We start from the raw sequence: 27029 nt of genomic DNA on the forward strand, positions 1-27029 counted from the left end.
TTCATGTTTTGTCAATACTTGAGTATCTGGCCTTGGACATGACACAGAAAGAATGATGTTTCTCCCTTTTCCCAGCATTCTGCCCTGGATTTGGGTCAAGGTAATCATAGGGTAATAGCAAAGGAGCCTTGCAGAAAAGAAACAATCATCTGCTACTCTTGCACACAAATTTGGCTGAGCTTTGAGAGATTCTGTATTTGAGTTTTGGCTATCCACTCCATCTAATCTATGTAACTTATTTTGTGCCCCACTCCTAGTATTTAGTGTTGTATAGAGGAAGCTCTGTGTGACTTCTCTGTGGCATGGCAGGTAGTGGATCACTCAACATCAACACTTTAAAATCTGTGATTAAGGGCAGTGTTGTATTTAACGTACTTACAGAAGAACTGTGTGAACAGAAAAGGTTACATGAACTGTTCTTTTACACTGAGAATCAAGTTTCAGTTCTTTGTTTTATGAAAAATGATGGAGGAGAATCTCTCAGTGATGTGAACTTGACATGTAATCTTGCAGAGCCCTGCCAAAGAGCTCCAAATACCAATACATGAACTGGATTTGCAGTCAGTTGACATCCAGCCAGTTTTGACTCAGAGGGTACAGTGCTGCTAACTGAATTGTTAACGCTGAGCATTTGGGTTTTCCTAGGAGGCCACTAAGCCAAAAATGTGATCTTGCACAGCAATGCAGTACCTAATGAAGCATGATGAAATCATAATTTTATATGCTGTGATTTCCTTGTGCCTGATCACTTTTACTACTTAGTTGGCCATCAGATCTGGGCTAATTAACTATGCTTCCTAGGCTATGAATTGTGATGATTGCAACATTTGTTTTCTCACTATTTGCAGCTGTTGTCCAACTATGACTGTTATCTGTGGGCTGGGAACATCCATTCTGCAGCTCATGTTAGCTTGTACAGGCTGGCTGAGCTCCTGTTTCCCTGCAGTCTGTGCAGCACAAAGGTTGAACAAGTGGAGATTCAAACTAACTCTGCTGTCGTGTCTGTTTTGCTTACAGAGCTTGGCCAACATCACGTCAAACTAACTTGGCACACATAGTAACTTCAGTCAGCACTGTAGAGACTTAATTCATGGCTATCTGCAAGAATCCAACTCTAGTATCAGTGTAGCCTGGTAGCTCGAAATACTCACTTTTAAAACCAAATGTATTGGCTTTACTATGTCTAAACTGTTTCTCTACAGACATTCTATGACATGGTTTTTCAGTCAGCAGTGCACACGAGGGCAATGTAGATGTATTATATACTGACATATACTCAGTACTTCTTCCTTTTTACAAATTCCCCATCATTGCAGTGCAACCTTTTTGGCAGCTCAGGCATTTTTCCATACTGTGCAGAATAAGTAAGTAGTATTCAAAATCAGCAGAACATTGATCTTCAACTGCAGCTTGCCAGATCTAAAACAGAGCCTAAGCTCTTACCTCCTGCTACTTTCCCCTTAGTGCCCGAAGGTCTGCTTTGGACTGAGCTTCTGTCTCATGTTATGGTGATAGGGGGATAGTTACTGATATTTGAGGCTTTCTGTTTTTTGCCTGTATAATTCATTTTACAAAATTCTGTCTGGTCAGTCTTCTGCGTAATATAGTGGAACCAATCAGCCATCTTAAACTGGATGGTTAGATACATGGAGGCACAGCTATTAGTTCAGTCACACCCTCATTCACTGGAGTACCTTGGAAGATGTTTTTATTGCTTTATTATGTTTGTAAATCTCATTGTTTGCACACTCTGAATACTGATTGAGCAGAATGGTAGTTATAACTGGTAGTTATAATTTGCTGGCCATTTGCTGAGCAGGTATAATAGACTGGCTAATGCTTTTAAATCTGCTACTACTGGCATCACTCATTCTGCACTTCTTTAATGAAAAATAAGGCACAAAATAAGGGATGTGGACAAGACCATGTCATGTGCAGCTTGAACACTGCCAGTAGCTCCTGCTAATGACATAATACTTGATACCAATTTTCTGGCTTGCCACCAGCTCTGCGGGCAGTTTTCCAGATACATGCTTTCCTGTACCCAAATACATCAAAGGCTGCACTGGAATATTTTGCAGCAATGGATAACAGTAGCAGCCACATTCTATATGTAACACTTTGGGGAATGCTACTCAAATATTTCATCACATCTGGCTCCCGGTTGCTTTTTGCTCTGCACCTAGGGAATGTGTACACATTTGAATGCATCTTTTCCTTTCTATGCACTCTGTATCTTCTTTAAAAAAGATCATTCAGATCTCACAGCTGTGTTGAAGGGCTCCAGCATGTACCAAAAAAAAAGCACGTCTGTGCAGATTCACACAGAAATGGAGAAGACGGTATCAGATTGACAGCTCAAGGAGGTCTAGCCTGCTGGCCCACATGCAGCTCAGAGTGCTCCCGGGAGAACTTAGGCTGGGTTTCTCAGGCTCCAAGCTGATTAAAATGAGAGGTAATGTTAAGGCCATATCAAGTCGCGATGTTGGGGTTAGGGAAAGAAGCTGACAGCTGTCTTGCAACTGGAGGTAAAAGGGGCACAGATAGCAACCACAAGTATGGGAAAATCAACTTTAGGGAGAGATAGTAAAGAACAAATTAAATCCCAGTGTGCCTGTGTTTTAATTCAGGGCATGCATAAATTCACAAAATACACATTAAATTCCTGAGTAGACTTCAAAGGCCAAAATTAGGCACCAGAGCACTGTGCTTACTGTTTCTCTAAACAGGACCTTTCCAGTTAGCTACTGCTCTGTCAGGTTACAGGTACTTAGAACAATGCATAAAATACTTCTTTCTCCATCATTGCTAAAATAACACTGAAATCTAGAGTAAATCCACCAGTAATTAAGCAAGCTTCATGTCAGCTCTTCTAACAACAAAATTATTTTACAATAAATACATAAATAAAAATCCATAATTAACCCATAGGACCTATAGAGGAGTTGCTAAAATGCTGGTATTAAAAGACCAAAACTACTCTTTGGCTGATTAGAGTGCAGATTTCTGCTGTGCTCTGCATATTAATTACTTCAGGTTCTAAAACACAGGTCAGATTTGCATGCTTAATTTAAGTTCTTTTTGACACAGAAGTAGGAGCAATTTGGCAATGTAAACGCAGTTGTAGACTGCTGTTAGCAATACGAATGCTCCAAAGCAGCATTCATGACTGGTAATAACAAACTCAAGTAACAACACGAAGAAATTTTAGGAGAGCTTATTCCAGGAAGTATAGTTTCCAGGAATTTGAATGTGGGCTGTGGTATCAATGTGAGTATCCCACAACAGTGGTGTAATAATGGGTTCTATTGCTGAAAAAAATGCATATTTTTAATATTGTTCATATATACCTATATATATATATATATATAAGGAATAAAATAAAACAAAAAACATCAATGGGGAATATCACTCTTTTCATTTGACTCACCAAAATATTCCACTGTTGGTTTTATGTTGGCCTGAGAAAATAAATCCTGTTATTCTCACAGAAAACAATTTTCTTTTGAGTGTGTGAACATGACAAATCACAAAAGTTGTAGTTTTTCAAAGCTCCTCTCCCACATTTGGTAAAATATTTTTAACCACCCCTCACCTACACTTATTAATATTGGTGAGGGTTATTTAGAGATCACAGATAGACTCCATGGCAACTAATGGACAATGTGGCTGAAATGCTTTTTTCCCCCACTAATTTAATCTCTTTTCTGGTAACTTAGTATCTTTCCTGATATTGTGTTCTGAAAGGACACCAAATGTTTCTGCTGAGTCTGTGCATGCATGAGTCTGATTGATGTGGATGACATTTCTGTCAGAAGCAGATTTGAGGAATGGGAAATGCTGCAGATGAGAACTGTTGCCGGCAGGGATGAGATGTACGTATTCAGGGGATAAAGGAGTGGCTAAGCTGCTTCCTTAAAAGGGAAACTATACCTCCACAGTGAGTTTTACAAGCTGTCATCCTGAAAGGGTCATGCGTCATTTAGAACATCGGTCTTTAAATGCAAGAAACCTGGGGGAAGGTCTACGCCTCAGACTGTGCATTGCATAGGAAAAACTGAAATAGGGCTGAGAGACTGAATGTTGCTTGAAAGAACTTGGGACTTTTTGTTACTGATAGAACTTCTCTGGAGGTTGAAATAAACCTCTCTCAAGGCCCGTAGTAAATCTGACCTAATTAGTTGAATCTAGAAGTGTACTGAAATCCTATGAAAATGTGGTGCTGCAATTGTGGTCTTATTTAATTAGCAGATCCTTGGGAATAAGAAAGACCTTTCCCCTTTACATGCTGCACACTGACATGAGATATGCTTGGGGGAAAGTAATTACAGTCATGTTGTGCTATAGGTGTAATTTCACTGCAAAGTTCAGTATGAAAGAGTGGTCCTCATTTCTTTAAAACCAACAAGTATGAAAACACTTGGAGTTTTTTGTTTTGTTTTGTTTTGTTTTTTAAAAAAAAAGATGCTTATCTTAAGAGACATGGTATGTTGAATTGTGGAAGCATAGTCATGAAATCATTGGTGTGTAGTTGGTTTTGCACAGCCATATTGACTGTTTCTACATATGCAAGCATTTTTGGTGCACTCCCCCTTTTGCTTTTGAGGAAGAGCAGGCAATAGTGTTCTCACACATGAACTCCATCACTGTAAGCATGAGCAATTGTCTGCAAAACCATGGAAGTAACATGGGGTGCACGCTTACCTGGCTGCCTTGGCTTCTTCAAGGATGTCAGTGAAAGGTTTAGTCAGTACGATGAGATTACTCCTCTTCTGACTTCTCATGGCAGTTGCCCAGTTCTATGTTCTGATGTTGCTGGACATTCTTTGTGCTTATTTTGAGGATTATTCCCCCTCAATAACAGAAGGGTAAAGCTGTTCTGCAGGATGAGTTGCAGAAGTGTTGAGAGGGAGGAAATTAGTTTGAGGGCCCATAAAAAGCACAACATTATTGAAGTAAGTTTGAGTAAAAAGAAAGTAAGAACTTGCCTTGCACATTTCTTCTAACTTTGTTTACATTAATAACCAACAAATCAATTTGTATTAGTGATTATGTTTTGTGGTGACTGGACTCTATTTTTCTCACTAGTGTGGCAGCACAGGTCATATTTTTCTTGTGTCATTTTTGAATTGCTACTCATTTTATGCTACAAGCTTTCCGACGCACGTGGTAAGATAAGCGCTTTGTATTAAAAACAAAGGAAGGATCCCACATGCATGGACGTGCATATAAAAGCACTGAAAAAAAGAAAGTTATGAGCACATGATAGTTGCCCCTGAAACAACAGGCAAAGCAGCCAGCTGTGAAGGAAACTAACATGATGTACTAAAGCAGAAACACAATATAATGGGGAAATGCGGTTCTTTGTTCAGATCCGTTTCCTATTAACACTTATAATGTTATGCTTGTGCAAGCCATCCCCTGAGGACCACTTGGTCAGCCTTAAATGAATAACAGTGGAATATGTAAAAACTGCTAGATGCATAAAACTTCTGTGCACCCATAGTTTGTTGTGTGTATGTGTTCCTTTAAAGGAAATCTGAGCTATTTATTGCATGGAAGTTTGAGTTAAAATGCTGTTGTGTTGCCAGGGGCCGGCCACTAACAGTGATTTTAAAAGGTGAGAGCAGAGTGAGATGAGGGCAATTTGAGCATGATACTTAAGGTCTCTCTGGCTATTAATGAAGGAGAAAACTTTTTAGAATCGAGGAGGGGGAAGAGAATTTGACCTGGTGGTCAGCTGTTTGTAGCAGCAAGACAGGCTTCTGTGAGGGGCTGCAAATAGGATGCCCTATTGAAGTCATCCTTTTCTGTGCTCTGTGGCATATCAGGTGCATTATGGAAGTTCGTGGGGAAGGTTGCGATGAAGCCCTCTTTCCTGCTGATAAGGAGTTGAAGTGGAAGATTTAAAAATAACAGTCCATATACCAGACCTCACATCCTTGGGCTAATTTGGGGATAGTTGTTTAAGCCAGAGGAGCAAATGTTCTTGGTTTATGAAAAATGTGTTCAACTGAGTAGTGTGGGCATGCAAATAAAGAGAAGATAATGTGGATTGGTTAGCTGGACTTTATGATCTTGGGGGTCTTTTCTAACATAGATAATTCCATCGACTACTTATGTACGTAACTTCCCCTGTCTAACGAGATCATCACTTCAGACATTTATGCATCTATTGTACATTACAAAAGGAATACTCTATGCAGTACTGTATACAATACCATATAGTAAGACTGCAAAATAATTCTGAACAAAGCTGAATGTAACAACCCAGACTGCCTTTGATACGGGAGTTAGCAATTACAGTCCCAAGGAGTAAACGAGTTTGTTAACTGACATTTGGGTTTCTGCACAGTCGGGATGTTTCACTCACTGTGGACTATTTCCCAAGTGCACTATTTCCAAGTTTTTTCTCAGAGTTTTTTTTTGGACTATCTGACTCAGAGCATCACCAACACTGTTTGATACAGACCACTTGCATCAGGACAAGAGGATATAACACCTATGATCTAGATGTAAACTGGAATTAAAAAGAGAGTGTTTTTCTTGTGTTAGACAGCTGTATGACTTACAAGAATAATTGCTGGCCTTTACATTTGGGTGAGAATGAATTCATAATATACTTAGATAATAAAGTCCTATTCTGGTTGAGGGAGGGAGCTGGGAAGGGAAGGAACAACAGACTCTTCAGGGAGAAACAAACTGGGTATCTCTGTCTCCATAAGGGCAACAGAAATGCATTTTTCGTCTCAGCTTTTTAACTGTCCTGTTTGTATTCCTCTCAAATCACGGCTTCAGTGCTGCTGTAATTAAGGAGAACTATTCCCTTCTAAGAATCTATTACAAAACGTTGTCTCAGTGTCTCCGTGCATAATATTTCTGAACACTCATCATGTCCGTTTCCCCACCCTGAGGTCTGACGAGTGGAGACTGATGAAGTCTGAGCGCAGACTTCGAGGGATTTCTAATGGGATGATCGGGAGGTGGGTGTTGAGCTTCAGCACATAAGTCATTTCCAGACTTTAGTTGTTTTAAATCCTAAAGGGCACCTTAGGATTCGTGAAAGATTAGCGAGCAGGGCCTCCCAAATCTGTGCTAATGCTCTTTTTTGACAAAATTGACAGCACCATCAAGAACCTGTCGAGTGAGAGAGATAAATACAATGGAAGAGCAAGCATGGGGAGAAAGCAAGAACTTCTGTGATAACATATTCCCCCTAGATGTCATAGACCATGTACAAATAATGAGCACACTGAAAGAAAGACAGAACCTGGTTAAGTATTGTGTCAGGAGAGCCTGTGATCTCAGGCTATTAAATACTACAGCACTCTTTCAGAGCATCATAATTCAAAAGGAAGGTGACAGTGCGGTAGCTGTGGGCTGCCGCCTGCACGAGGCTGGAATGGAGGGGGGACGTGATCAGAGCATGCTTTGGGATGAAAGGAGGTTATCTCATTTTCATAGGGAAGATAGCTCAAATACCTGCCTTGACCTCTTGTGCTGGAGCGTGAATTTCAATGAAGGGATAAATGGTGACATCTCACCCGTTCTCCGGTTTTAAGGCTTGGGTTATGTTACATTAAATCGTGCTTGGAAATCTCTGGTTAATACATTTAGAGAAACAACTCCCAGGAACATCTACCTCCCTTCCTTCCTCCTTAAAACAGTAACGAATCCAAATTGCTAATAAAACATAAGAGCTCAAGGATGTTGTACACAGACCATGTTTCTGGGCTGGTTATATTTTTAATGTCAGTTTTCCCACAGCTGTTGGCGTGTTACGGTCATTAAGGTATCAAAACTGTCAAGCCAAGAAGAGGAGAGACTTTTTTTTACTTTGGGATCTTAAATTGTTTGAATATTTTGTTTAGCAAAGCTCCATTCTTTGTTGCTTTCTGCAGAGAAAGTAAAGCTTGTAATCTGTCCATACCGTAAATCTCAGTTAAGAGCCATTCATTGAAGAATAAACTGTGCTTTCTCCTGTAAGGCTGTTTTTTTAACAAATCTGATGATGTGCCTGCAGACTAACAAAGGCGGTGAGCAGATACATGTAGTCCTAACTACGTTTTGAAACTCTTCCTAAATAGTAGAATAGATGCCTTTTAAAGTTCACAAGGAGTCAAACTTTCATGGTCTTTTTCTGGTTTGAGACATTTTCTAAGTAAAAATGGAGGGACTGTATTTTTGTTGGGAATTAGAAAAGGAATTATGGAAGGGAACAGGAGTGTTTTGAAGTAGATATAATACAGGAAATGAGGTCCTTTTCTCTTGAACATGGGAGCAATCAAACGACCAAGGATGGCTTCCTCTCCACAACCCCAAGTCCCTGTGCTCAGCATCCTGACCGCAAAGCATGTTTTTTCTCAGGGCCACAAGCCAGACTGTATTAAACTCTCTTCTCCTTATAGGTAAGCTGCCTCTTCATCTTTTGCCAGTATGGCAATGATCTACCCATGAGATCTTCTCCCCCAAAAAATGACTTGGCAAAAATTTTCTACCCAGATTATCCGAATTACTGAGTAGCTCTGTGCTATTTTTAGACTCTATATTCAACGGAGGGGAAAAAAAAAAAAAAAAAAAAAAAAGAAAAAGAAAACAGGGAGAGGAAGCTTCAAGGATATTTAACCTGAAGTTTAGTAATATATTCTGTGGGGTTATGTTCATCTTTATCTTTCAAGCACAGAATGTAAGAGGCCTTGTCAGCTGAAGAGTTGTGAACACTGCAACTTTTGTACTGCAGAGGCACTCAAAACGACTACAACTCTGCAGCTCGATAGGTTGGTGAGGAAACTCCAGGAAAAGCTGCTGTGTTTGCTGAAGTTGTGTTTGTACTTCAGGGATGGTCTCTTCTTTGTCCCTTAATTATCTCATTTTAAAATAAATAAAAACATGATGTGACACTTCTCCAAACTTAAGCAGATTTTTCATAGTTTGTGGCACTGTTTGTTGATTCGGATGTGAAACTCAGCTTTTCTATGTGACTTTCCAAGGAAAGAAGAGTTCAAACCTCTGGTTATGCCCATATGGGGAAAAAAAGAAAAAAAAGAAAAAAAGAGTAAGATTACAAAATTTATTTTGCATAAATTTTTCAGAAGTGTGTAATTTTAGCTGTAATTCCCCTAAAATCCCAGCATGGTTTCCGGACGGTATCAACTGTGATGTACTATAAGATTTATTTTTTCTTGGTGTGGACTAGGAACGTTATTATTTTAAACTTGATACAAATAGGAAGAAATCTGTAATACCAAAGCCATAAATATTTTCCTTTCATAAAAGTTATGGCATCACTAAACTATATAGCTGCAGGGGACTTCAAGTGTCCATCTAATCCTCTACCCAAAGTAGAATTAAGTAACATCTACATCATTTCTGACAGAAATATCTCTAATGTGTTTTTGACAACCTCCAGAAATGGAGGGCACACATCCCAACATTCAATTGCTGTACTTAACTGCATTTACTTTGAGATAATTTTTTCTTTGATTCTAACCTGGACACTCCTTGAAGCACATATAAGCTCATTTTATTTTTGGTTCTACTCAGTATAGATGGGAAAAAATATTGTATTCCTTCTTTCTGTCTTCAGCAGCCTCTTGTGTATTTGAAAACGTGTGATGTCCATGCTCTGTCTCATCTTAAATAGACTAACTAAGCTTCTCATTTTGTTCTTGCTCTCTTTTCTTGACTTCCAAGTGTTTCGCTAGAGTTGTCTCTGGCTGGCTGAATGTTAACTAGGAACAGTGCTTGAAAGTGGATGTAGTGCTTCAGATGGAGCTACCAATGCTTGGGCAAAAAAAGGAATTTGCACACCGAGGGAACTTCATACTCACTTTGTTTAACAGTGTTGGTGGGAGGCAAAAAATTCACTCCGTGTTGGTGAGGATCAAGAAGTACAGCAGCATTTACACATGGTTCCCATTTGAAACAAAACATTTGCAACTGAAAAACTTAGAAATAAATTCTGTCAACTTCTCCAAACTAAATGAGCTCTGCAGAAGGAGGACTGTTCAGCAGTGACTCCTTTTATTTTTCTTTCTTTTCTTCATTCTTTATTTTTGTTAATTGCAGAATCTATAGAATCCCTAATAAATCATGACAGTGTGACAAATGGCCAGTCTCAGCCTGAAATCCCATTTGGTTAATTGTGTTGCACCTACCAACACTTCCCTCACAGTTGCTTCGGTTCTGACTCCAGGGGAAGTATGCCACCTACTGAATCACCAGCTCTGCTTCCTGAAGCACCCTGGGATTTCCTTGGAGAGCTCCCAAATGCATTTGGCCAAGACTAACCCTGTTTAGCTTATGAGAGCAGACCAGATCACAGCCTGAGGCTGTTATGGCTGCTAGCCATATTACTCATTGGGGATGTTTAGTCATGTATCTCTATGAAGGGAAACCATATTGCATTAAATGTCTCAAGTTAGCTCTGTATATATTGTTTGTAAATTGCTTTGTGACCCTTTCTGAGTGGAAAGAGCTGCATGTGTATAAAATATTAAGACTTAATGGAGTGTCTATAACATGTATGGATACTTTCAGGTCATTTTTATAATAACCTTTCATGTTATAGCTATATGATTGAAAATGTAATAAAACAGACTGAGAAGGCAGCCTCTTTTAAGTCCTGCTGTTCTGGTACTCAGTTATTGTTGAAAGTCTGTTTTTGAAACTTAAATAGTGGTAAATCTTCACCAACGTGGTTGTTTAACAGTAGTGAGCGCTAGGATCAACACTGTCCATCCAGAATGAATAGAACATTTGCCTGCAGTAAGTCCTAATGGACATTTTAATATTAATACATTTAGAAATGGCAGATGGCTTTGCATAGCACACCTCATTTTCTCATTTGGGTTCAGACCTTTGATAGGTAGCTTCCAGAAATATTGTGCAAACATTAGGAGGGGTCACAATCCAGAGTGCTTGTAGCTATACTGTATGAGATATTTACTCCCTCACACTAATATTTGTAGAGGATAAGATCTAGGTAAAACTAAATTGGTAGCTGAATATCTTCACTGGAGGCTGAGCTATGAGGGCTGCTCTGAAAGTAATGCCTCCTATTTTGTTATGTTGGCCCACAACATCAGAGGTAGATGCTGGTGGTATGGCAGCAGACATTGAACCTTCACACCAGTATCCTATTACATTTTGTTTCTGCCTGGCAGATGGCAGCTGAGGGGCAGTCTGACAAAATGGTATCTGACATGAAAGTATGCATGAAGCAGAGGTGTGTAATTGAATTTCTGCATGCAGAAAAAACTGTTCCCATTGATATTCATTGATGCTTGCTGAAAGTTTATGGAGACCAAACAGTGGATGTGACCACAGTGCAGTGGTGGGTGGTACATTTCAGCAGCAGAGATAGTGACATGAAAGATAAACCATGTTCTGGATGGCTATGAAGATTTTTATGAGGTTGGCATGCAGGTTCTTGTACATGACTGACAAAAATGCACAGCTAATAGTGGTGGCTATGCTGAAAAATTGTATTTTGTAACGGAGTATCATTCTCTTTGTATCTGATGTAGTTAGAAATGGAAATAGGTCAGAGGCATTAGTTTCAGAGCAACTACATATATAGTTGATCTGGTTTCAAAAGTTCAGATAAACCCTAAGTGACCACAGACTGACATGCTTCACATTTCTGTGCAAAAAACTCAATCTTTGTCTTCATTTTTCTTTTTGAAGTTACTATTATGCATGTAGGATCTTGTTCTCTATCAGTGGTCTCTGATCCTGGCATTAATGCTCCTTATGTCCTTACTGCCTGAAGTCTTTTCCACACTGTACCACTGCTTTGAATACATACTGAAGGAAGTGAAAATAATAACAATTAAAAAAGCATTAAAGAACTGCTGGCACCTTGTGGTAAATGTTTGAAAAACATTTTAAAATAAGTTCATACTGTAAAAAGGAATTCTGTATTTACTCAGGCATTAAGACTGTTTGGGTGAGGGAAAAAAAAACAAATAAATAAAAAGAAGGATTCTTGTTGTTTTGTTCTATTTATATCCCTTTGACCCTCTGGTCTATTTTCAACCTGCAGCCTGCAGTGCTATCTGGCTAAAAAACATGTTTCCTAAAGCAGTTTGGAAAGATGCATTGGTCCTGGTTATTTCCAGCTGAGATAATTTTGTTAGCAAGCCTCTTGAATGTAAGGCATGACACCTGAGCAGGAGCACATTCATGTGCAAGTGAGAAAGCTTAGCTCAGTGGAAACATGTTTGAACAGAGGAGATAACACAGATGGTCACTTGTGCTGGTTCTACTGCTTATTATCTCTGTACAAATAGGCAATATGGAGTTTGTGAGATGGTGGGATTTGAGAAAAGACAAGCTGTGTTGGGAATTTCTCCTCTGAACAAGGAAATAGCTATGGGCTGGTATTTTTACTGGACAGGAAGTGATAGGGTAGAATGGAGCAGAAGGACCAGGGAGGTCACAGATGTAGCCTGGAGAAGGCTGAGTAAGTGAGAACAGGAAGAATAAAATTGGTATCATAGACTGAGAGAGCCAACAGATTAGATCAAATGTATGTGTGAGAAGACAAAACAGAGAGCTCTTGTATGAAAGCTTTTCTTGTGAATTCACTGAGCTCCAGACAGCGTATCAGACTGTGTCTCTCATCTGTGCTTCTTTCTAAATTCCCTAGCACTCTGCAGGTTACAGACCTTTTTCTTAGTCCCTATAAATTTTTTATGGAAGCTGAGCTAGCTGAAATGAAAAATAGAGTTGTTTTTCTAAGGTGCATGATTTAAAAGCTTAGCAAGAAAACCTGTGGAAAACATAATTGCCCTAAACAAAACAAAACTTTGAAAGACTTCACCAAATGAAACCTAGTTTCTATCAATACCCTCTAAAGCCCTTTTATTTTTCTTTTTTCTTTTTCTTCAAGTGGACTGTTTTCATGGAAAAGTTCAACTTTTCCCAGCGTTCCTAAGTGTAGAACTCTTTACACTTTTCACTGCCCTTATAAAAAGCAGACAAAATGGTTCAAGGAAATATTTTTTAAAATATTCATTAACTGGCAAAGATCAGGCCCTCAGTATTTAGCCTAAAAAAGGAACGCTTTGCAAGGTTTTAAAAGTAACATAAGAAAAAAGAGGAGGGGGTTAGAATGAAAATGAAGATGCAACTGAAAACATAAATTTTAATGCCATTCATCCTCCAGTGTTCTTTTAAGTCAGCTTTATCTTTTACATAGTTACACTTCTAATAAATATATAATGCATTCTGTGTGATAGTATCTGTTATCTCGGTATGTGCTGGTGAGATGCATGCCTGTACGTATGTGTATTATCAGCATAACAGCTAGGCAGATGAAATCACACCAGTGATCCTGGAATTAAGTCTGAGTTTGAGCTGTGTTTACCTGATCAGCTACCATTTGACTGAATCCCTGAGGATGCTTTTAGGTACTTGCAGTTTCCTTTTTTTTCTTTCAATAGTTAATACCTTTTGTTTGAATGCTATGAAAATGTTGATCAACTAAGGAATCAGATGAAACCAAACAGAGATTTCATAAATTGGCCTCCAAAATAGGGAGGAATAAGAACCATATTGGTAGTAGTTAGATGCTGACTGTGGTGGCTACCCCTGGCCCATCCTTACATCTCTTCAAACCGGAGATACAGAGTAGATGACACTAACAACCAAAGTGAAATTAAAACAAAACAAAGTGAAAACATATTAACCAAACCAATAAAAAATAATAACATTAATGATAATCAAGCAACCCGACTGCAGTTTGTGCTCTGAACCTTGCCAAATTTGGGGCTGCTGGCAGGCCACCAAGAACAGCAAATTCAACAGACAAGGGCCCCTCATTTGAGAAAGCCTTGCTGCAGTCCCCAGAGAGCTTTCCCCTCCGAACTGACTGCAGAGCATCTCAGCCGGTCCGAACAGACACTGCGGAATTAAAGCATGAGATTTCTGTGAAGTGAGATTAAGCTAAACTTGAATTGTGTGAATTCAGATTAAATGAAGGGACTCTGTTGTTATTTAGCAAAAACAGTTTCCTTGGTAACCTCAGAGCAAATTTTACTGTGTTGGTGTGATGTAATCGGCTGGTTTAACATTTAGAGCTAGTAAAACATGTGTGTATAATTTTTTTTTTTTTTAAAGGATGTGCCTAATCACTTTCATTTTGCACTCACTTAGTGCAAACTCAATAGTAATAGCTTGCATTGGCTGAGGATTTACAAACAGGCCATGAAGCATAGCAGTCGAGATTTCAGCATGCGATGGCCTGAAAGCTAAAAGGAGTGAAGTTTTGTCAGACTCCTAGATCTTTCCTCCCACACACACTGGCCACCAGATAAATCATATGTGTGGCTTTATAGTGGAGTTGGTGCTGGATGTTAAGCAACACCCAGCAGTGAAGTTTGTGAAATAATTTCCTGAGAAAGCAACAGTGGACAGATTGGCAACCATAGATCGCGACATTAATCAAGTAAGCAAACCATACATTTTTGTGGCATTCCTGAAAGCTCTTCTAGAAACACCAAAAATTCTACAGAATGATACTTCCCAGTAATGAGGGCAATCAGTACAGAATGGCATGCTGTACCTTAGAGGGCTTCTTGGTTCTTTAGGGTACAGATGCAGAGTTCTCCTAATACAGATATGAAAGTCAATAGACATCTGAAATGCCTTAAATGTTTCAGTAGTATTTGTGATAACTTATTTACACTGTAATTAAAACATTTAAATGCCTATTTAAAAGCCTCCCAGAAATGTTGCTTATCCCTTTGTATCAGCAAAGAAATACCTCAAATACGGGTGCTTTTTAAAATCTCAAGAACCACAACTAACATGAGGGAGTGTCTTCTAGGAAACAGGGCAGGTAGGCTTCATTTAGCATGCTTAAAGTGAAGGTACAGGTAGTAGAAAGAACCAGAATGGAGTTGGATGAAAAGGTGTTGGGTTGGAAGAGGTTACTTGTGGAGTTTCATGAAGTTCAGTGCAGATGCAATTTTGTTTAGCGCTTTCATTAATAACTGTAATGCAAGTGCAACAAGTGCTGCTGGCAATGCAGGGTTTGTAGACATTGGTAATACAGAGAAGGACCTGGATGTTATACAGAAAAAAAGAAAAGGAGGGAAAAAAGCCATCAACAAAAAAACCTGGATGATCTCTGAGTACTGAACTAATGGAAATGGAATGAAATTCAGTATTAAAAAATGCAAGGCTGTGCCTGGGGGAACTAATAAAAATTTCTAGAAGAAGAAGCAGTTCATCATCTCAGTACAGTGATGCAGAAGGAGGGCTTGTGAGTAGTTGTAAGTGGTGACGGGCTGACAGCAAACTTCTGCAATGATCTGCTTGCTTTCAAGGTACAGGCTGTCTTAAATAAAGTTGTGTGAGGAAGATGGGTTTCCAGGGGCATTGAGAGGTGTTAGGCTGGCATGGTGGATTAAGAAAACATACTGGGGAAGGTGTGGGGAGGATGGTTACAAGTGTCTAGAAATATGAAAGAAAACAGCTTTTCAGGAGGAAGTTCCGACTGTGCTAATTAAAGGACAAAGAAAGAACTTGCCACATTCAAGGCAGTGTTAGAAAAATGGTCTTTGCAGCAGCAGTCTGGACAGATATGAAAGGGGTAGAATTGCATTGGTAAAAGCCAGAGAAAATGATGTTGCAACTACTGACGTGCAGGGTGGTGAGACACATGTTCCAGTTATGAAGCAATTACAAGAATATATAAGCCCTGAAGTGGTTTCAGGCTGAATTCAGATTGGCATCTCTGTGCAGAATAATTAACACGTGGAAATATGAACATGAGGGACAAAGGCAGCAGAAAGTTTCAAAACCCTGAGAAACTAAAGAATGAGCAAAGGGAAGGTTTTGGGGATACAGCTAAGAAATGGTGCAGTCTCAGGGTCTGGAAGGTTAAACGCATAACTAAGGTTAAGCTGGGAAACAGATCTAGGTGCTGCTGCTTTTGCATCAAAGCCATTCAGATACATTCACAGAAGTTTCCACTCATGCTAGAGGGAATCTTGGGCCGTAAGTGAACTCTGCAGGTTCTCAGATGGGTTAGTCATCATTGTTTTAATTTGTTTATCCTGTTTCCATAATAAATCTTTTTCTTTTTCTTTTTTCTAATTTAAACAAATTAAAGTCTAGTTTCTTGGGATTTATAAAATTGAGCTGACTGTGGTTCATTCTTTAGCAGAAAGTTAATCTTCTATCCTTATGTGAAAAATCACCAGGGATGCCAGCGCGCCAGTGCGATTTTTCCAGTACAGAATTTGCAGGACAGCCTCACTGACACAGACTGTGGTCAGAAAGGATAAACATGCAGAATTTGGGGTTGCACAGTGGTAGGAACAAGCTACAGTCAGGAAGTGTCCAAACAGATGCCTGTTCCCAAGTGTAAATTCAGTAGGCACAGTTTGTGTGGAATACACTCCTACTCCCTGCGTATTTCCACGTACGTGCATGTTTTGTAGCTAGATTTCATTCTTTTTTTCCAGGCAAGACTGGAAAAGCTGTTCATTTTGATTCACAGAAACTGGCATTATAAGCAAAGCAGCATCCTGCACCACCAAATGGGGAAGTCAAGATAGAAATATTTTCTCTTTCATTTATCATCAAAGTAAAACTGATGGTGTAACTCTGGCTCTGAAGTCAGTAAATACAGATACTTTCCTTTTAGAGTCTTGAAAGATCTGAATGAGTGTATGAGAAATCTGTTTATTTTGAATATATTTAGAGATAATAGATTGCCATTCTTTTCCAGAAGAAAAGCTTTGGAGGACTAAACATTGCATGAAAATTTTAAAAACATAAGTGAGTACAGATGGACCTCACTCAGTTTCAGAAAGGATCTCTCAGATAATGAGTCTGTGACTGGAGAAGTTGCTGTGAAGGATATCGAACTTGTATTTCCTGTTTAAGTCTCATTACAGAAAAGAAACGCACCACCAAAAATAGAAAAAAAAAATAAAAATCAGAAAAGACAGTAATTTTTCCCTTTTAAATGAAACGTCTAATCAAGTAATTGCTTTATGTCATCAGCATTAGAGTTTTAATTCTTGTGGCTGACTTCTTACACTGGAAACCTTTTGTTACACTTCAGTTGGATCCTGCAGAATAGGGAATTGCAGGCTGGCCCTGAGTTGGGACTCAGCCTCAGTCTCCTTGTTGCGAACTTCTTTGTTTTGTAACAAACACCTAAAAGTTCTAACCTATACTAGAAGAAGCTGTAGTTTCGATGTCAAGATCCTGCATATAGATCAAATTCAGACCTTTGGATGGAGCCAAGTTGCAAACGGTACCGCTCGTATAAGAAGTTCTCAGTATCCTGATAGCAATAAATGGTGTTCACTGTGTACCTGAGGATGAGCTGGGGCCAGCAGAATTGCTCAGCTACCCGAAATCCATGGGGCTTCAAAACTAAAGCCAATTTGTCCAGCAGGAGTCCAGCAAATATTTCCCAGTGATCAGATACATCTGTTTACTTTCATGAAGAGAATATTGAACTGTCAGCTGGATTACTAAAAGAAAGGACTCATCTTTAGGAACCAGTGACCTTGTGTACGTTTCTATCAAATAGCATCGTAAATCAGTGCTGCTGTGTTGAGGGTGATCTGAGTCCTGGAATTCTCCTTTCCCAAATTCAGCTGGGTCCCAAAACTTTGCCTATTTTTAAAAAGCTTCATTAGAATGTTGATTATTTTTATCATGCTGGAAAAATAAAAAAAGAGGCTACCAATAATAATAATAAAATAATAATAATAACAACAACAACAACAACAATAATAATAATAATAATAATAATAATAATAAAAAGCATGAAGATGACAGAGGTGATTGCATTAGAACTTATCTGTACTATTATTCAGTGCTTACCACACAGTGCTCCACAGCACAGATTTCATTTCAGCGTATGAGTTTGCTCTTTTAATCCATACTTTGCAATTTCAGCTTACTTTTAGAAACACAAAAAGAACATAAAAAAATAGACCCTTTTTCCTTCTACAGGAGATGAAATGTAACCATATGGGAAGCAAGCTTTAAACTAGGTCCAAGATAAACTAGGTCCAAAGCTGTCAAGTTTTACCTTGAATATTAAGATATCTGAGGTGCGGGATCAAAATATTTAGGATACACAAATATCTGTGTCTTTGTGCAGCACTAAAAATAGTGATGGCATCACTCTTCACCAAGCATGGACTAATTATCCATTAGAGTAATCAGAATCACACTGGAGGGAAGAGAATCTTCTTTTCATTATGGATGAACAGTAAAGATTACACAGCATTTTTAAAATAATTGCAGCTGTTTACTTTTGTCCTTAGTCAACATCTCTCCTCTGCACTCCTATGCGGGTGGCTGGCGGGCTGCCATCGCCCACGTCAAGGGTGATTGCATTGCATTACTTTTTATGGCTTGCCTGGGATGTGCTTTGGGATCTTTTAGGATGAAAGGTTCTATAGAGATGTAAAATGTTATTTATTATTTTGCATAAATTGCTGCATTATTTGTCTATGGTATTTGTGGTTTACAGCTGTAATAAAATAGCTGGCTCCTTGGACTGGATGACTCACTGATACATAATTGGGTACAGAGCTCTTCACTTCCAGGTCAGCTGCTCATCGCTGGCCCACAGCTCTTTGGCGAAGGTATATTTGCAACATTCCATTCTATTTTCTTGTGGTTTAATGACCCAGGTGCTAAAAGAATGATCCCACGTGGCATTAACCTGCTTCAAAGCATCACCTGAGAAGAAGTTCTTCTCTTCAGATTGTTCTGAAAAATTCTGGTTAAGGTTCATTGCAAGAATGCAGAGAAGTCCCACTGCCATCACACTCATTCTGCATATACATGGTTTGCTGCAGAACGTTTGTCTCCAGAGCTCTTCTACCCAACATTCTTTTTCCTTTAAAACCCAGCAGCATGTTTGGGCATATAAGTGAGAGGGGGAGATCTTTGTTCCAGGATTCATTTAGACTTAGAATACAGAATCACAGACTACCCAGAGTTGGAAGGGATCAATAAGGATCACTGAGTCCAATCCATTTTATTACAGTGCTCAAGTACAAGAAGTATGGGGCAGTTCTCACAAAACACATTTCTAGATACTTTGGATAGCTCATGGAAAAACTTGTTCTACTTCTGCCACAGCTCAGTGCTGAGCACTTGGGGCTGTGTGTCCTTCAAGGAAGCTTTTTCAGAAGCACTTGAGTGACTTGGGAGTACGTGTCCCACTATCACATTAGTGATCTGAAAAATACGCTCATTGCTGGACTTGGTGGATCTCTGCTTTCTTATGTCCTCGCTGGTGACTGCTGGCAGGCTCAGAACCCACAGCCTCCCCATGTAGGCTCTTGTGAAGATGGTCCCCCTGTCCATTTCACAAACATGGGACACCCAAGTTGAACTGAACGCTGAGTAACACCACATGGGTTTGCAGTGGTCTGTAACTGAAAAGGTTCACTGGAAGCAATTTGCAAAGAAATCCTTAGGAAACCACCTGGACGGTTATTTTAAATTAAAAAAGGAAGAGATGCCACTTTAAAAAAAATAATTTTTAATACTAGGTTTAAGGTTCCATACATGTGATAGTCATTAAAGCTTGTTTAACCCTGAAATTATCTGGCCTCTTCAATTCCACAGGGACTGTAAGGCTCTTGGGTTAGAAATGAAAAATAATGTAGGAATGAAAATGAGACTTTCCTGAGTGTAGGACCATTATTACAGAATATTTTCTTAATCAAGCCTTTTTAGGAGCCAAGGAGTAGAGAGAAAAATAATCAGGCTACACTGCTTTCATCCCCAGACATTGTCGTAGTGCTTGGGGCCACTGATCAAAATAGGCACAGGTCAGTCCCAAACGCTGTGTGTGACACACTCACCTAAAATGCACATATAGCTGATGATTTGTTCGCCAGCCATCTCAGCTGCAGTACACCCAGTTCCTTGTTGCAATATGCTTGTGAGATAATCCCAGTGTGCTCTGACATTTGGGCTCTCGAAGTATAGAGCTTTCTGGTTGTTCAGAGTGGAAACTTTCAACAGGAGCAGTGATTTTGTGGAGTTTCTGTTACACCAAACATCTGTGGTGTGCCCCACCACCCTTTCCCTAAGGATGAAACATGCTGCAGGGAGGGTGTTGCAAGCATTCCTGAACGAGACAGCTAAGCTGGAGTCATAACTGTGCTGGCCAGGGCGCTACTTTGAAGAAGGCTCCCATTAGAATTAAAACATCCCACAACTCCCATCACAACAGCCCTATTCTTGAGCGTGGCCGAGCATGGAAATTTAAGGATAGGGGCAGAGAGGGGGGAGAAAGGACAGAAGAGTAAACAGATAAAGAGGGAGCTCTTGAATGCAAGCGGAATTTCCTTTGAGCACAGGACATTCTTTATCATTAACTGGTCTGTCACAGGAAGGAAAATGGGAAAACAGTGTTTCCTGTTAGGGGGAAGAAAAAATCAATAGGCCTTGGAAATACCTGCCTGGAAAGAGCCTTTTGTATTCCCACTAGCAAGCACAAATAATTTTTAACTCCTTTGGAGCAAAAGCTCTGTTTTAAAGCTGTGTACTTCTTCAAATGGGTATTTGGTGTAAATACGTTATTTAGAAATTAAGAGCAGATCAGGCTGCTTGGATTTTTCTCCTTCATGTCAGAAAATGCTTGAATTAAAAAAAAAAAAATCTATAATGCAGAGACTGTTTTTTAGGCACTTTAAGTCTTTTGACGTTGTGTCTACGTGACTAATAATAATTAACAAATCCAGTCAGTCTTGCTATATGTTGATTGGGGTGCTCACAGATGGACAATGGGTCTGCTCTCCATGATGGTAAAACAAAGTTTTCTTTTGTGAAGGGAACATTTGCCAGAGAAATGCTTGAAGCAGGATGGTAGTACTGCACCATCTTTTAGGTTGCACTTTGCTTTCCATCCAGCAGGCTGCTGGTTGTGTGGGTCTTCCAGAGGAGTGAGAAGAGGCCAGTTCATTTCTAAGGGCTGCAGAAATGAATGCATATGGTCAAGCAGCCCCAGAATAACCTCCTTTCCTCAGGGCAATAGCTTTTCGCTGTGGTGGCAGCTTCCTTCCTTCCAGAGGTAGGCCTGGTGATCTATGTTTGTGCATAGGATGTAGCCATATTTCCCATCAGTTTGAAGCTGTTCTGAGCCAGGGATCTGTCCTGAGCTGATGAAAAACTTCACAGCAATGCTGGTGGCGTAAGTGGAGGATGAATGCTGAACCTAAGCTGTGCAGTCCAGCAGTATAAGCATAAGAAGACAAAATAAAAAGAAGAGGGGGAGAGGGAAGGCGACCTCCTAGACATGGACAGAAAAAGGACTGGAAGTCACTTATAATGGAGAAGTGAGCTGAGCTTAAAGAGAAACTATCGGCAAAGCTGGAATTAAAAGAAAGCTTTAAGAATGATCTAACTTTTATTTTATTACATTACAGAAGACAAAAAATCAATAGCTGGTAATTCAGACATAAATGAGTTATACGGGCCATTGACACAATGGACCAAACTTTATAACAACCACATCTGATGCTGTCAAGCCACAGGCTTCAGTGGCGCCAGTAATAATTATGGCCGATCACCTCTAATTCAGAGCTGCCTCGCTTGATAAAGGTGTCACTCTGAGTGGCTGCAGCATCAATATCAATTGAGAGTGTCACCCAGCAGGTCAGTCTGCTGCAGAGATCTGCTCTTTTTAAACTGAATAGGAGCAACCCTTCGTTTCTTTCCTCTTCTCGCTCTATCTTTGAAAATCATATGTACCTTAAACACAAATCATTTGAGTTCATGGCTGAAACTACTTGAATTCAAGACTGAACCATGACTGAAGCTAGCTGTGCTGATCCATAGAAGCACATTCTGGAGATAATTTATAACCCTAAGAGCATCTCAGGGAGGAAACTTTGCTACTTTACAATAATCTCTGTTGCCTTGCTGTATAAGGAACATTAAATCACTGCTGGAATCATTTAATGAATCCTACCCCACAAACTCTTGTTGATAAAATGCAGCTAAGCAATAGAAATTGCTTTTCTGTAAATTTCGTTGTTATAAGGAAAAAAAAACCGCATTGACTGATATGTTTTCCTGTTGCTTTCTGAATGTGGGGGATAGATGTTTTCACTGACTGTTCTAAAACTGAATTTCACTCTGAGACAGTGGGTGAGTTTGTAAAATACGCTGAAATTCTTGATCTATAAAGCAAGGAGCCACCTTTAAGCACCTCTCCAGCGTTTCAAGTGCCATTAATGCTTGCATCTCTGTTGTCCGGCAATACAAACTGATACGCATATCAGCACCTGTATGTGTATCGAGATACTCTCATGTATTGCTGTTATCGCTCAGGCTTTGCATTCTTGTGCAGAATGGCCACTTTTTAACAGTTGAATACAATTAATTGTAAGAAACGAATGGTGAAAAACTTCTGTGGGAGAGGACACGTGAGGCATTTCAGCTGTGGTCGATGCAGAGTATAACGTTAGCAGGAGTTGGACTCTGCCATTCAATGCTGAGCATTCAGCACCATGATAGCTGATGCCGGTGCACGTGAAAGGTTTTGTTTTCAGAAATTGTCACTGGTTTCACTTATAAACATTCTCTACCCTTGAAAAAAGCGATGCATGTCAGACTTGTGAAATAAACACCAGACAGGAATCGTTTCAGATGCGGGGTAAACAATAGCAGCACTGCAGCTCGGTGGTTCAGAAGTTCACAGTGCTGTATGGCTTGTGGCTTTTCTGCTACTATTGAAGTAGCAGAGAAAGTGCCTTGCACCGGTAAGTCTACAGATGCACCAAGAAACAGCCCCGTAGTCCTCATTCAAAAACACAGGGCTCAGTTCCAGCCCTTCATGTGCCAGCTCCGTGCAGTTAAGGGGGAGAAAGCCCAGCGCTGTGACACAACCTGCAAAATCAATGCCGTGCACTCTCCTGGACCCAAACAAACACTTCAGATCTTCTCCACTGCCCTCCAGCTCTATCTCCTCCTCTCTCAATTGCTGGATCTTCTTGAAGTCTGGAACACGTGGGCATCCGAGCGCGAGTACGTTTTGTGTAGGATCTCCTGGTCAGCCCCGTCAATCAAGCCAGCCTCATCCCCGGGCTTCCCTGCGATCCCGCAGGCAGCTGCGCAGGCCGTTCAGAGGCGGCACTGTTTCTTTCTCTGTTTACTCGTTTCCAATGGCAATTGCACCACCAAGTCTCAGTACGTCTGGAACTTGGCCTAGGGCTGTTTTGGTTACATTGAAGTTTTTGCTTCAGCTCTGCCAGATTTAAATGGTGACTTCACCAGCACTGAGCTAAAAAGGAGAAAAGGGGAGGAGGGAGGCAGTGCAGTGAGCGGGAGCGAACGAGGGAGAGGGCCAGCGCATTACATCATCATTTGGACGGGAATCAAATGGGAAGGATATGACTCACTCGGGCTAGTTAAGCTTTGGCTCAAGTTCTACATACACTCATTCCAGGGCTCTCATGTTCTGCACCTCAGCAGGGAATTCAGGCTCAGTGATGTCCATGAGGTTTGTTTTTAATTTTCTTTTCCTTTTCTGATTCCTATATACTTTTTTCCCCCCCTCGTCGCCTTCCTCCTCCTCTTCTCCTCCCCTCCCTCGTCCTCCTTTCCCACTCTCTTCCACTTCAACAGAGTTTGTTTTCTGCTGTGTGTAACCCCGACTGTTAGCAGCAGAAGCTGGTTCTTAACCCAATCAAACCCAAACAAGGAGCGCAGCAAACTTGAGAGAAGTTTTTTTTCCCCCTCTTCCTACTTTTTATTTATTTATTTATTTATTTCCATCATTGTGTGGGTTCTAATCGGAGGAGACGGGGAGAGAGTTAAAACGCAGGAACCAATCGCTTCAATGGTGATGTAATGCTGGAACTGCAGGGTTGTTAAGTAATGTGAGAGGAAGGGGGTCAGGGTTGCAAAGCATTTACCTGCTGTCAAGGGGGTTTAAGTTTATTATCAATTGCAGTGACTGTAACTGGCTTCAGACTGCCCTCTCTAATTATTCACAGACTCCCCTTTTTTTATCTTTTATTATTAAAAGTAAAACTATATCACTGTATTTTTAAAAAATGTGATATTATCACAGCTGCAAATTATTTTCCACTACTTTTTTTTTCTTCTTTTTTTAATGTTATAAATGGTTTGAAACTGGGGGTGTCTCTTCCACAAAAAGCCCAAAGAGAACAAAAAGAAAAGAGAAAGGCAAAGAGAAAAGGGGTGGTTCTCTGAGTGTAGTGCCGAATTTGAAAGTGCATGAAGAGACAGCAGTTCAGCCTCTGCCTGGCAGTGAGTAAAGGGTCCTATCGCTGGAGCTCCACAGCGGAGAATGATACATGAAAGGAGGCAATTTGCAAAGCTTGTCCTGAGGAGCCTCAGTGATTTGTGTCTAACACTTGTCAGCATCTTACTTATGGTTAGTTCAGCCTGGGCTCGCTGCTTTCTCACAGTGTCTGGGACCGCCAAGGTCGTGATCATATGCAGCAGATCGGGATGCGATGGGTCTGCCCTTCAGAAGCACCTGCAGTTGGGATGCCTGCCCACGGCGGTTTCCTTTGCAGGACAAAGCACTGTGCTTGTCTTATTGAATCTGTCTCCCTGCAGACCTTTCAGCCTTTTGTCCACATTTCCAACAACTTCTGGGGTTGAGGGCAGAGAAAAAGTTACCTCCTCCCCAAGCTCGCACATTAGCATTAGGGTGGGGAATGAGGAGTATAACATCGAGACTCCTCTTGTACTGTGCTTGTGTGTAGTTGTGAGGTGAATGGGAGATGCCAGGTGGTGTCCTCGGGACATCCGCTCTGCCTGAATCAGGTTTCTGTGTCAGGAGCTGCTTCTCCGATCCTGGTCTCGGAAGTGCCCCCTTCAGGGAATTCCTCTCACAGTGAAGTGCTGCATCTGTGTCCTCTGGAACGGCAACGCTCCAGAGATTTACTTGACTAACAACAAATAGCCTAAAATGCTGCTCCTAGGGGGTTGGTGATTTTACTTATTTTTTATTTATTTATTTTCAAACTTGTGCTGGCCCCTGTGTTGGTCCCCAGAATACCCCAAAGCATTGCTTTGCTAGGATCACAGACCCTCCTCTCTGAGCAGGACAAGAGCCCCTCCCCAGTGCCCCTGCAAAGCCATCTTACACCTAACAGTAACCCACAGGTTTTCCTAAATGCTCTGATTTTCAGGCTCCTCAGTCAACTGCTCAATCACAAACAGTTGCTCATGTGCCAAACTTTTTATCATTTGAGAGCTGAATGTAAGGCCGCACCCGGCTCTGGCCCACACTGCAGTGCAGATATACCATATGGGTTAGATTGCGCAGTGCTCTGCTGAGGATGTGTGGGTTGTGGAGGGAGCTGTGCTGCTGCAGGAGTTCCCGTAGGATTTCTGACTCATATTTTCTCCTAGAAATGTTGGGAAGTGCAACTCCATGAACCATCAGAGTAAAGCAGTGCAGATTCTTCCCCTTGCCTGCCTTTGGATGCTGGTTGGACTGTACTCTTTCTTTTCCTGGCTCTTCTGGCTGAACACTTTGTGAAGGAAGTCTGTCAATGTTGTCCTAGGACAGTGTCTAGCCATATTGGCAAGGTGCTAGGCAGAAGATGACAGGCTTTGTCATGCTCCGTCTTTACCTGCACATCTTTGCTACTTCTCTATCAATATCCATACAAAATGCACAGTGCAGCATGCCCTGCAAGTCCGTAGAGATCAGTTTATCGTTGTCTGGTACTATCTATTCATGTTTCACCTGAGAGTGAGGGCAGCAAAGGAGGATGTATTGATGCTTGGGATGCTTTGGGCTGACTGATCACCCTGCCTTATGCTCACAGCCTTCACAAAGCAGCCGTGTCTTCCCATCCCACTGATTCCTGTTTGGAGAAGCTAGATTGAGAGTGTAAAGATGTAAGTCTGTGCCTTCCAAAAATGCACTGCATCTCTAAGTTACGATTTACTTCTGCTACTTAACTGATTTCAATGCGCTACCACAGAGGGAACAGTTTAAAGGGCTTCTTTTCAAAAAATTACAGTTGTAAATTCCATATGCATATGTACATGTGTATGTATAAAAATCTCCTGTGCCTATTGAAGCAATAAAGTGTATAATTAATGAGGTATAACTGTTCTGTAGAGAGCCAGACAGCTCTGACAAGTGCTTTTAAACTACACATTCATTTTGGACAAAAAAATTTATAGTCTCTGCCCCTTCAGGATTCCTCCGTTGCCCATCTTGCACTGTGCAGAGCCATGTGCAGGTATGGCCGTGGGCTCACAGCTCTGTGACCAGAGGTTGACGGCTCTGGCTGTCGGCCTCACCGTGTTTGAAGCTGGGCCTTCTGGCAAGAGGATTTTCTCATTGAAGGATGATATCTTTAGAGACCTGATTTTTTAAAAAGCAGCCAAGAGAAATGTTAGCAGCGCTCTGTAAATGAGCATCAGAAGATATATTCAGAAGCACATGTAACCTGTCAAACAAACCAGAGGCCAAACACACCAAAGCTCGTAAGCGGTGTTTGCACTGGAGGCTGACCGCGCGTGGTCGGTCTCTGAAGAAAGGCAGTTTGCTCAAAGCAGGGCCTGGCTGGAAGAGTCCCAATACATTTTCCCCACCACGATCCCAAGGAACATTTCCGCCTTTGTTGTTTTATGTGTGCGTTGGCAGACTATCCTCTCTATACGCTGTGTGATCTTAAGCAGTAATTTGGTGCTCCTTAGCTGGTCTCTGCATGCACAAAGGAATTGACTCTGTAGCTGCTGTACAAAAGCATGAGGTGCAAGTAAGAAGATATATTTTCAGTTCACTGAACGTGATTCACTCCATCCCTGTGCTCTTCAATTTTCTTAGCTCTGCAGTAGGACTATTTCCTTTTAATAGTTTAGGAAGACTCCTCATATTTGTGAAGCCCAATGAAATTTTCAGACACAGGGTACTGAAGAAAGCATATGTGATCATCAGAGATATTGCAGTGTTTTCACCATGTATGTGTTGAACAAGAATTGTAAGCAGTGGTGGACTGCTTACCGCACGAGACTATGATACT

At 40.7% G+C, this 27029-nt stretch overlaps 1 protein-coding gene across 4 annotated transcripts in view; it reads left to right on the plus strand.

Moving 5' to 3' along the window:
- The window catches only part of CREB5 (cAMP responsive element binding protein 5), a 241078-nt gene that overhangs the window by 119158 nt on the left and 94891 nt on the right, over window positions 1–27029 (plus strand). Inside the window, exon 1 of one of the 4 annotated variants that reach the window (XM_015853851.1) lies at window positions 23385–23509. The exons of the other annotated variants lie outside the window; for them this stretch is intronic. Within the exon in view, the coding sequence (XP_015709337.1) occupies window positions 23463–23509 (47 nt within the window). The 5' untranslated portion in view covers window positions 23385–23462. Of the gene's footprint in view, window positions 1–23384; window positions 23510–27029 lie in introns of those variants that run through there. 4 annotated transcript variants of the gene reach the window in all.

The sequence above is a fragment of the Coturnix japonica genome, chromosome 2 (assembly GCF_001577835.2).
Source record: "Coturnix japonica isolate 7356 chromosome 2, Coturnix japonica 2.1, whole genome shotgun sequence".
Taxonomy (NCBI): domain Eukaryota; kingdom Metazoa; phylum Chordata; class Aves; order Galliformes; family Phasianidae; genus Coturnix; species Coturnix japonica.